Source organism: Cariama cristata, unplaced genomic scaffold (genome assembly GCF_000690535.1).
Source record: "Cariama cristata isolate BGI_N322 unplaced genomic scaffold, ASM69053v1 scaffold33174, whole genome shotgun sequence".
In the NCBI taxonomy this organism is placed as follows: Eukaryota; Metazoa; Chordata; class Aves; order Cariamiformes; family Cariamidae; genus Cariama; species Cariama cristata.
In genome coordinates this window covers 35,960-48,289 of record NW_009611810.1, presented here as the reverse complement: position 1 = coordinate 48,289, position 12,330 = coordinate 35,960, and the positions used below count along the sequence as shown (strand labels likewise).

Here is a 12,330-nt window from a genome sequence, read left to right as displayed (position 1 = left end):
TCCACCAGCACCGGCACCCTGAGCATGCTCATGCCACTGAGATGGATGTGAGTGCAAGGCGAATGTATGAACCAGTGGTATCATTACATTCCTCCAACAGCAAAAATATCCAATGCTATTAGTGTAAGTGAAGTAAAGAACATCCACTAAAGTATAAGTTTGTGTTACCAGCTCTGAAAGTCCAGTAAAGACAATGAATTCTGCAAAGCATTTTTAGGTGTGACAGATCAAAGTATGTACTGCATGTGAAATATGCTCCAATATTTTAACAAAAAGCATTCAAAGCTAATAGAAGCATGCACACAATAGAAACTGAAATCCCTCAAGGAAGCCAGCTGAAATTTTAACCTTTGCCTCCGCTAAGTTATTCATCAATAAACTGAGAAGCAGAATTTGCAAGAACTGCACTTCCAAGTCATACACATATTCAGCAAAAGAAAGCAAAATTTACTTATATTCAGCAAAAGAAAACAAAATCTACTTCAAAATGTTTCTCTGGAAATATTTTTGTTCTGGCAATTCCTCACAAGCAATTTTTTTATGAGCATATAGACCATCTTACTTCTGTAGCTTGAAGACGAAGAAAAGATATCAGCTATTCTTTTTCATTCAGAAAAAAATCTTCAAATAATTGATTTAGAAAAATACCTTGAAGACTAACATCAAAGACACTAGTTTTGATCAATTTTTGTGCAATATATGAAAGCATTGGAAAATGCAAGACCTAGGAATCAAAGTTCTAATGATCAAACAGAATAAACTGATGTTCTTCGGTCTGCAGTAGTTATGTTTTGCTTATCTGTAAACTGCAAAGTGTACAAAGTGTATGGACTTAAACTCAGAACTGCACTTTTTCAAGGTGTAGCTTTTTTGGCAGCAAAACCGAACAGATTTTGCCTTTCTGAAAAGCTGCCCTTGACTGAATAAATATTGTCTCTTCTCATAGTTACTAATTGCTCCCTAAACTTAGTACCAGTAGTACTATTCTGACACTGGTGTCAGAAAAAGGGAACCCCAGACATTCAAAATCCGATCTCTGAGTGACAGACCACCAAAATCCGGGTGGTCTCAGATTTGAAGGTTTGGGATGAACTGTGAACAAAATGATAATGTCAAAACATTGGTTAACAAGAAAGTAACCGAATAACTAAATAATTGCCATCTGACTTGCTGTAATCACAGTAAAATTCTTACCTCTACCTGCTCTCTACAATAAGCTTAGGAGCTCATTTTCTTAAGTGATGAATGTGGATTCATGGCTTCCTTCCACATACAAAATATCAATGCAAATGCTTTTCTGTCAGATAAGCCAAAGTATGGACATCAACTTTTTCCATTGATGAGATTTTTTTCAGGGAATGCTCCAAACCAAATAAAAGGAAAATCCACCAGAGCATAAGATTGTCTATCACATATTTATGAACAAAATCAGTTGCAGTTACTGTTTGAGTAACTAGCTCTGATGATAACTTAGGGAAGTATCTCACTGATCAGCCACAGAATTTTATGTCATGTGATCCATGGCACATCTAGAGATGAATCTTAATTTGTTAATAACAAAGAGAAAAACTTGCTTCAGCCAGGAGAGAAAGTCAAAGGCAATGTGCCGGCAGTGTAATAATCTGGACCACGAACTGGATGGGGAACATCACCAATAATGTCCAAAGCCAGAGTAATAATGAAAGGGGATCATCTGAAGAACAAGGAGCTGTGGCAATTGCTCACTTCAAACCCATAGCAAAGAATTGTTTTGATCAAGCTACACACCTTTTCACCAAACTTTAAGTTTACAAACAGTGTGTAGCATAGATGGAGCACCGCCAGTTTTGTTTCTCATTTTCAAACACTATAGAATTAGACAGATATATTTTTAGCCATCTATGTGAAGATATATGCCAAATAGTTTTCTTTACTTATTTATTAATTATCTACTTTCCTGTTTCTGGGATTTTTCTGTGGGAAATTAAATTGTGGCCGGGACATTCCAATGAGCCTGCACTGTTGCACAATATAAATAGCAGACATTGGGGCATGGTTTTATCTTCTTTTTGGTTTGTTCTCCATGCAACTTTCTCCTATGCTGCTGAATATTTGACGACTTCTCATGGAGATGCATAGCTTATACTTAACTTCTGAAAGGAGTGCTAAATTACTCATTTGTTTGTAATACAGTAAAATTAAATGAAACGGGTCTATTTGGCTTTAAAGTGACGTTGCTGAGTAATAGCTAAAGCTATCAGAAAAACCCAGGGGCAGTATCTTCATAATCTTTTTTTCCACAGAATCGATCTATCAACCCTAAACCACTAAGCAACCACGCTTCTGTGATACACATATATGAGTATTGACCTCTTTTATTACATAGCTCTATAGTTATTTCAGTCTTTTAAATACCTCTAGTTTTCCCTTTGTAAAATAGTCATGTCCATGAGAGAGAACCGTTAGCAACAGGAAGGGACATACATATTTAGGATCAATACATTTGATAATCAAGCAGTAAAAGGAAAACCAAAAGCTTTCCTGCCTAGAAACAATGCACAGGTTTTTGCAATAGGTACAGAAACGTCTCTATAAGGAAGCACTAAGTCACACACGCATACACAAGCAAACAAATACGAAGGAAAAACCACCACCAGAGTCAAGCAGACAAACTCCTCACTGCTACCAGGTGGAATTTCTACCCTCTCCCACCTTACAGGCAATGCTTGGTGGCAAGACCTTTCACTTGAAACAAGCACCAGAAAATTCTCTACTTGCTTTCAAGGTTTGGGCGAAAATCAATCTGATACTTCTTTTTTCCATCTACATATTTATAAGGTGTTACTAACCTTCACACCCTCTGAGACAAGATGCTTGCTTGAATGATTTCTGGTTTTTAGTAAAGCTTTCGCTAACTGTCTAAGACAATCATTCTTATTCTATCCCGTGATTTCTAAAGACAGTAACAAGGGCACTGTCCCTCCAAGTCACACAGACCATTTGACCATCTATCAGCAACCAACAAACAATGAAGTAAATTCCTCACTATCATGGGCTTCCATGGTGGGAAGAAAAGAATTAGGAGGAAGAAACTTTCATTTCTATCAATTCAGTCTTTACTACAACACGCCTCTGTAGATCTCCTCTGTATAATTAAAATGTTCTCCCTTTAGGTTCACTCTGTCTTCTGGGGAAAAGAGCTTTATCAGTCTAAACTTCAGAACTAGAGTGAATATATGTACAGTTCCACTTTAAAATGTGTAAGATGACTTTAAAAGCTTTTTCTGTCCTGTAGCTGCTGTGCACTACATATTTGATAAAAACATCCCCAGCAGTTTTTCCCACTCAGTACAGCTATTTAAGGACAAAGCAGAGAAAATGCCTACTGTTTTTTTCAGCCCTCAAAGCCTGTGGAGCCACCACAGGCCCCAGTTTTTACTCATGCATATTGCCAACAACAAGGACGAAATTAGTTTTTGCAGTGCACAAGTGGCTTGGCAAATGGAACTGCCACTTAAAGCACTGCTTTGTGAGCAAGGCCACGGTTTTTACGTGGATTACCCACATTCACAATCATAAATATATTGGAATCACAGATACTTTCATCACAAATTGACAAAAATATCCTCTTCTATCTTGGACATAAATTGACTTCAGGTGATCATTGGTTGCACTAATTTGTGGTGCCTCATAAATAGCTATGATAAAAAAGCAGTGGGAAACACAAAACAATGCTCTTTCTGAACCAAGTATAAGCATTGAAGTAAACATATAGTAAATGTTTTTGCTCCCCTTGTCCCAGAGAGTGAAGTTTAATTCTGACTTAACCAGTCTGGAAAGTACTGTCTTTCCATGTCTTTCCAAAATTGGAGATGATGTGTACTTCACCACTTACCAGAATGCCCTGCTGGAAGAAGAAAGCAGTTTTAATGTAATCTATATTTGAGGTAGTTATTATAATACATAAATCTTACTAGTACTCGCAGGATACTGTCCACCATCTTCTTCAGGGGAATCATCAGTTGCCGTCACCAAAGAGATGTCAGGAGATACAGGAGAAACTTCATAATCTGTATGGTGATGGATGAATCATTACTATTTCATCAGCTGAGTTGCAACTCAGTACTCACAACTACTACCGCAAACTTCATTCCTTCATTTATTGCTCCAAGAGAAAAGAAGGATACAGACGAGGTTCTTTGTATAATTCAACCCCAAATAGCCTTACTTTACTAACATAGTAAGGATACCAGCAAAACAGATTATTTCAAGAGGAATATGTACTACAGTGATAACGAACATTCTGGCAATTATCTGTTCATGTGATACAAACTCTAACTGTACCTGTACACCATCTGGACAGGGATTCTACAGCAAATAACAAAAGTTATTTGTATTCCCCTCTTTACTGATATCTATTCTGAGATTTAGTCCAAAAATCTAAACTCTGCATGTAAGCAGAGTTGATAAAAGTTGTCATGGCAAGCAATTGAAATATATGGCATAGACCTTGGGGAATGGCTCTGATCTTAGTTCCTTACGAAGAGAATGTTAGGATGTACCTTCCATGATGTTAACTACATGGGAAAACAAGCATAACGTCATCACTACACCACCAGTGAAAAGTAATTTTATAACCCTAATGCTTCTGCTCCTTTTCCTTTTTTTTTTTTTTTTCATTTCAGCATTTATCGAGGATAATGATGCAAACTACTGGTATCCTTCACTGGTAAGTTATTGGTGATTTGATAAAAAGCCTGTAGTCAGAGAGTCAGAGGTCACATGGTAAACTTTACTGTACTTAGGGGATGAATTGTGTTTGTATCGCTTAGATTCAACGGCAGCTAGTCTTTCAGACCTCTGAAAATTTCAGCTGCACAAGCAACATAAAGATGAAACAAAATACATGCCACTTTCACAGGAAAGCAAGATACAGGCAAGGCACTCTAATTCATTAATTTGCCACCCTGTAGACTGCTCTAGGAAAGAGTAAGGCATTTGTATCTGGTAGGGCTTCATGAAAACAGAATTTGACTTTGCTACCTAAAGGAAGAAGATACTAATAACAATTTAATTTGACATTTTTATATCTCTATGCATTCTGCAATATGCTGTAGTAAGAAGATGTCCTGAACACCGCCCTCCCCCCATTTGTACAAAGACAAATGACTTTTACCGTAAACTCCTCCTTGTTCTTATTACTTAATGTCAATTCATCCTTTTAGAGAACAGATAAGAATATGTTATCCTTATCTCTATATACCCATACCATCAGCCTCACTAACCTCTCTGTGTTCACTGCTATGCTATGTTTTGAGTCTTTAATGGAATAAATATTTTAATAAGAACAAGAGCGAATTCTTAGAACCATATATTCTCAACATCCTGGGAAGGTTTATGTGGGAAACTATGCTGATGTGTGGCTATTTAGCACCCCTGTGCAATCAAAAAATTCCTTTAAAATTCAGAATGGTTCTGTTTTCTTTCAAAGACACACATTCTCCTTTTACTTCTCTAGGATACAAATTAGAGGCAGTGCTTCTCATTCCCTCATGATATCTTTTAAATAAAATTCAATCCTTCACACAGTTATTTTAAAGGGGATATAGTGGTAACCTACTGTCCTTACCAGAATCTTTTCTAGGAATTTCTTTTTCACCCCCTCCAGAAGAATGATCTGGCAGCTGTGAGACTGGAGTAGCACTTCCATAATATGAGGGGCTGGATCTCCTGATGGAGGTATCCATGGCAGTTGTGTCATGTGTTGATCCGCTACCTACATTTTCATCATCCACACCTGAGGTTGAGGACTCTCTGCTATGATGCGTGTCATCTGCATTATAACGTGAGCCATCTGCATTGTCAATGACTGCTGGAAAGAAGAAATTAAGCAGCTGATAATATCAAGGAGCTACATAGCTATATTTCAGTAATGCTAGACACTTTAAGTCCTATAACAAAAAAGTACACCGTTGTGCATTAATATCAGTTCATCCATTTTTTCCATCCTGTTTAATCCGTCTAGATCATAAACTACGTCTAATGTATCTCTGTATTTGTCAAACATATAGGGCCCACCCTGCATCAAATATTTTGATCAGTTTGATTTCGAACATAAAATCTTGGCCTCTATAAAGTCAATAAGAAATTTATAATTGGGACAAATAAGTTATTATGAGAGTTTTCTTCTACTTCCAGCTGCTTTTCTAACCAGCAGCTCAAATGAGATGTAGAAAGGTTACTGTCTTAAGCAAAGTCCTATATGTCAAAGAAATATTAGCAGCTCTGAGGTGCTAAAAAATGACAAATACCTATATGAAAAATGTTTGGTAGCACCTTATGACAAACCAAGCTCCATAGGATTTAGGGGAAGAGAAGTGACTAATTGTTTCAAATGATGTTGAACATCTCTTGACTTCTTTTTCTTATGTTTGGCTTGATTTTTAATGTTAGCAATTGTTTATGTAAAAAAAGATAACCAGTTCCTAAAGATGAAACAAGTGGCAGGTCTTTCTAATCAATACACTATCTATTTCACTCTGATGATTGAGGAAAGAAGTACCTGGTCTTTCAATTGGCTCACACGCTTTGTCCCTTGTTTCTGTAAAAGAAGGAAAATAGAAAATATTGAGAAAATTGAGAAAAAAGTCATGTGTATATCCATATTAACTGTACATAATCACAAAATGTCAACTTCAGATCCGGACAATCAAAACCAAATTTCCAAATCAAACATTATTCACTGATCTACCTACGTTCCCTTTTCGCTCCTTCCCAGGTGGGGCACTTCCAGATCGTTTTGTCAGCTAATGACAAGATTCTCGATTTCCAAAACCATTCCAGGAAATGGTTGCAATCAATGTCAGTTAGAATAGCCTTATGACCCAGGTTCAATGCAGACAGTCCCGCTGTCGTGGCGGCAGTGGCAGCTCTAATTCTTTTTAGCCCGAGAGATCCCATCCCCTCCCTGGAGGGCTCTGCCCAGGCAGAGTGTGCCCTGGTCTGGGGGGCACTGCTTGCTCCAGTGCCACACGCCAGTGTGTGAGCCACCTGCTCATAGTGCTGGAAGGGAATAAGACTCGGGAGGAGTTGCAAAGCCCTGGTGGGGATGGACATCACACTAGCAGGAGAAGAGTCATCCGTGGGTGACAGAGGATGGCAGCTCACCTGACACTATGCCAATGTAAAGGTGATTTTTAATGATATGACCACCAAGAACAAAATAAAAAAATGTCACCGCCACGCAAATCATCAATGAATTTTGCATACAGCTTTCTGTAAGGTCTTTTTCCACTGTGAATGTAATAATCTACTGAAATGCAAGACACTTGAAGTTAGTCCAGATTTTATCTTCAAATACTGTGTTCAGCAACTATCACAAGATTATCCTCATTTTCCCAATAATTTAGAAAATATTTCCAACTATCAAAAAGTTCAAAACCTTAGAAGAAAGCAGTCTGCTTCTGACTCTCGTCACTATCTAACTGCCTGAGGTCTGAATGGAGGTTTGCCAGAGAGCAACCACTGGATGAACCTGCAAACAGGAGAGCAGCAGCCACGTCCAAGGGCCTGGGATGGCCGAGGAGCTGCTGCAGGTGGGAGCCATTCCTAGCATCCCTTTACACAAATAACTGTTGTTGGCTATAGAAGCTCATGTGTGCATGAACAGAAGAGCCGAGCACCATCGCCTACAACGGTTATGTCTTTTAGATTCACTGCCGCAGTGGTTCACTGCATTAAACCGTTATAATGAACCATTCTGTAGCTACTAAGTTAGTCCCAATGGTTTAGTTCAAAGCACAACAATGACAAAATGGGTCAAATTCATTGCTGGCATTACAGATACAATTCTAGAGGCTGACAAAATCTCTTTCTTCTCAGCTGAAAACCAGACGATATTTAATATAGAAGGCCTCATTCCACTACCTTAAATAGGAGATTACGTATGTTACTGATAGTTAATCTATATCTGAAATACATAATGAAAGCGTATACATACCTGTTGCATTATAACAATATGCATCATACCGACCAGTTGTGTTTGTGGAAAGTTTGTAAATGCCAGTATGATTTGCTGCACAAAGAGGATAGGGATTGATCCGTGGGATAACAATATTCCCCACTACAAAACCATACCTGTGAAGAACAGAGGAAAATACGCCATATTATATATCACAGCAGATAGCATAAATGTTCTAGATATTTCAAACATGAAGAAGTTATGAAGAAGCCACTATTTCCATCTTACATTATTTTTTAAAAGTGCATGTGTTTATGCATACTTTTTGTATATGAAAGGTGTTCCTTTCTCATGTGTAGCTATGTCAGTCTCCAGCCACTCAACACTATTTTGCATGTGATTTCTAGAGCTAGACCCATTTTAATTAAGCAAGCATCTTATCAGCTAGGATGATTGGTTCCAGAGCAAGACAGTGAAAGTGAGGGACTGGGAGGCAAGTGCACTTTTTATTCTGTGTGAGGCTGTATTACCTGACCCTAAAGACTGGCTTCGTTTTTCTTCAGGGAGTCACATTTTCATTGCTTTGAGTATAATCTACTGCTCAGTGACATTTCACACAGAAATGTTGGGGGTTCAATTTATAGTACCTGAGCAAATTTAGAGAATGATCGTAAGACTCAACACTTTCTGCAAAAGCTGACAGCTGAGTAAAATATTCAGATACAACACTTATTCATCCACAAACTCTTACAGTGTCTTTCAGTCAAGCAATGTGGCTATTGTGCACAGAGCTCACATATTTCAGTGAAGACTGTGGCTAACAGAGCTACATAATGCACAATGTGTTATTACTATTTTGCAATCTTGTAACACCTGATTAATTCTAATGTATTTAGTTGGGAGGTGTGATAGAATGGTAACGAGAACTGGGGTTTGGTTTGGGTTTGTTTTACTTCTTGAGAGGTACAATTTATCAGGGAGGAGTAAATTTCATAGCTTTGCAGTTTTTTATCTGTGAGCCCCATTCCAGCTACATGTCTAATGTGCAGGTACTTGCAATTCTGAAACTCTCTTGTAGGTGGAATTATAAACTGCTTTACTGACACTTCCAACTGAACCTACGACGTTGACACTTTATAATCCATTAATCACCTTCTTGTGTTATGGTCTGTTGAGTCATCTTATTCACTCACCATTCCATGTGTATTTTGATGCATCTTTTTTCTTCCCTACTCAAGCTTGATACAAGCCTAGCCTTACAGCCAAGGACTTCTAGCACAGAATCAACAAATGAAAGTAAGAGGGTGGGAGGGCTGGCCAGAAGGAAGGGAGGAAGACATCCTGTCTACATGCCTTACATGTCCAAATCTGTCCTCTGCTAAACTGTGAATTAGGGAGAATTGTAACATTAATGGAAAACTACAGCTCCCCACTGCAAAAAACATTTCCCTCTACTCCTTCTTTCAATTATCTTTGTATTTTAACTTCAGAAAAGCCATTCCACGTTGCAGAATACTCATAACTGCTAGCACTAGAAATCTCTACCTCTAGCCATTTAGTTAGGATTTGATCCTTAGTCTCTACATATTGTGTAGTCCCGAACAATTCAGAATGCTAAGGATGTTCATATGTTAATGTTAGAGAAAGAACGTGCCTACCGTGTTATGCAGGACTTCTCCCTCGCAGTCATGAATTGTCTCTAGTCTTTATGTGGTACTATTTTAAACAACATTCCCACCTCTTATGGAAGAATTTTCTAAGAATTTTCTGTCCATTGTTCCCTGGCACTAGTGTCCACCTCTTTCACCACTGTGCAGGGCACAATGCTTGTGAAAATGAACACGGCATATGCTGTCATCAATGGCAGTGCATGACATTTATATGTGTAAGAATGTTTTCAAGGCACCGCACATGTATCTTTCCATGATTACAAATTACTTTGTACGGATGCTATTACTTTGGAAGGACCTTTATTCAATTCTCATGGTCTTGCAATGTGGGGAAATGTAAGAAAGAATATTCATGCATTAAGCATTAAAAAAGTAAAGCACTACTGACTAAACTGAAATGAAATCATTCACAGGAAGTAGTCGCAAGCAGTATTGATGCCACTATTATTTCTCGTGGTAACAGAATGAACATCTCAAAATTTTGGAGAAATGTCCACTGAACTTTTCTACTCCAGCCAGTTAGAAGATAAATTCCATTTCTCCATATTTGCTGTTTACTTTAGATTGTAATAAAGTTGAAAATCTACTGAAATTTATTTCAACTCTATAACAGTTTACCAACATGAATCTACGTTATTTGATTTAAAAAAACACAAAATAACAAAAACCACACAAACTTCAAATTTACAGCTCCTGAGTTCAATCTCTTTTCTGCATATGAATGTTTAGGATGACTTCCATTGGAAGTATATTATGTATTTTGTAAAGCAAGATCATATGATCATCTAGTGTGACGTATTTACAGAGCATAGGACTGTCCCTACTCGATTACTGTTTGAACAGAGGGCATCCTTGCGGAAAACATTTCATCTTGATGAAACTTCGGTGTGACAAAGCATCTACTACAACCCTTGTAAGTTGTTTCTGCCAATAATTATTATCCTTACATATTTTGTTGTATTAGTGCTCACTTAATTTTTCTAATCCAAATTTTTCTGTAATTTCCAGTCTTTTGGTCTAGTGATTTTTTGCTAAACTGAAGAGTCTGTATTATCTGCATTTGTTGCCCTGTACATCATTAATTACAGAGGGTAATCAAGTCACTTGACCACTTGGGTTTAGGCTTTTTAATAATTTTTATGGCTGTCTTCCGAAACTTCTCCATTCACAGATTATAAGAATGCACTTATACTGTGGCCATTTTTTCACTGGGATGTCAAGAGTTCATCCCTCATGGTACCACTTGCTGCTTTTTACTGTTTCTTGACAAGACCGAGTTCTCTATACTGTATATACCATATTCAGTCTTTGACCTTGTAGGGATTGATTCTCAGACTCTGGCGCGGGTAAAACCAAAGACCTTTATTGTTTACAAGTTTGCGCTTCTATAGATTCACTAGCTGTCCACGCGCTCTAGTTTGTCCATGGATTGGTTAACCCCTGCTGTCCATGCACCGCGGCTAAGCTTTTAATTGGTGCTGTTAATCGAGACACGCGTCTGCTAGTTTCAGTCTCACATCTGTGCTTCAAAACATTTTTATCTTCAGCTCCCTTTCTGCGCTTGCTTCATTACTTGCTTTCTCAGACTATTTCCTTCAAGGCTATGTTGAATTGTCCAAGGTCACTCGCAACACTCCCTGTGAATCCCACACGACCTTACATCAGGTCATTAAAAATCATAAATACTTTTCACATACTTATCTTACCAATTGGTCAGTGATACAGTATGATCTGAACATCTTCTTAAGTAGTTTATTATACTGTCAATCTTTAGATTTTATCTGTAAAATGTTATGATTTTTTAAAGATTATTGGTAAAAAGCATATGCAGTCAAGGACTTATTTATTGCCGGACCCAGAGCAAACATGCACATGCACAAAGATGTTTTGTTCATCACAAAGTATAACTTACTTGAGAACTGATAGGGCCATCTAATTAACAGCTATATGAAGTCAACTGTAATTATTACACTATAGCACAGATGGATGGATTTGTCATGATTTTTTCAATAATTTCTTTACCTGCAAGTTTCAAATCCAAGTTCATGAGCTTTCTTCAATTGCTCTAGTGTTGACAAGGTACTATTGAGAGCTCTGCAGAGTTCGACTGCTTCAGATCGTGTAAGACTGTAGCGACCGTTTTTCTCAACATGAAAAACTCCTCCATATCTGCAACTTACATTGAATTCTGTTATCAAAAGAAAAGAAAAAAAAAGGAATTACAAATTGTTGGACTTAATGCTTCACCGAAGACCTGAAAATTATTTATTTTCAGGTATAGTGCTTTCAATGCAAACCAGCAACAAGTAGCAGCTACCAATTCATTCAGAAGGAGCACTAGCACTTTCAATCACCTTCTTCGTACTTCCCTTCTTTGGGCTGAGACACAAGTCACATCTTCAGCCTTCCCAAAAATAGCAATACAACATGGTTTTGTGAGGTATCTAGCACTTTTAACATACTATTAACAATACTGTGCAGAAGATGTAAATACATTGTGAAAGTCTTGGAAGCCACATTACTGCAAAACTAACTGAATATTCAAATGTATTTGAAAACAAAATTTTTAAAGATTAAATGGTGTATAATCAGAGCTTTTATGATCACAAAGTTCCTTAGTTATCTCATTGTGATCCCTTCACAGCGATTCCTTTTAAATGAATATATACATCAACCCCCAGTTTCAGAACTAGTTCAGGCAACGCGTTCCTATTATTAGCT

The 12,330-nt window shown here is 37.6% G+C and overlaps 1 protein-coding gene across 1 annotated transcript in view; it reads right to left on the bottom strand.

Moving 5' to 3' along the window:
- Positions 1-3,942: 3,942 nt before the first annotated feature.
- The window catches only part of LOC104156002 (CD44 antigen-like), a gene marked incomplete at its 3' end in the record, with an annotated part of 30,287 nt that continues 21,899 nt past the window's right edge, over positions 3,943-12,330 (bottom strand). The window contains exons 2-6 of the mRNA XM_009698386.1: positions 11,632-11,797; positions 7,979-8,115; positions 6,506-6,580; positions 5,609-5,851; positions 3,943-4,049 (exon numbers count right to left, since the gene is read on the bottom strand). Coding sequence (XP_009696688.1) covers positions 3,943-4,049; positions 5,609-5,851; positions 6,506-6,580; positions 7,979-8,115; positions 11,632-11,797 — 728 coding nt within the window. The remainder of the gene's footprint in view (positions 4,050-5,608; positions 5,852-6,505; positions 6,581-7,978; positions 8,116-11,631; positions 11,798-12,330) is intronic.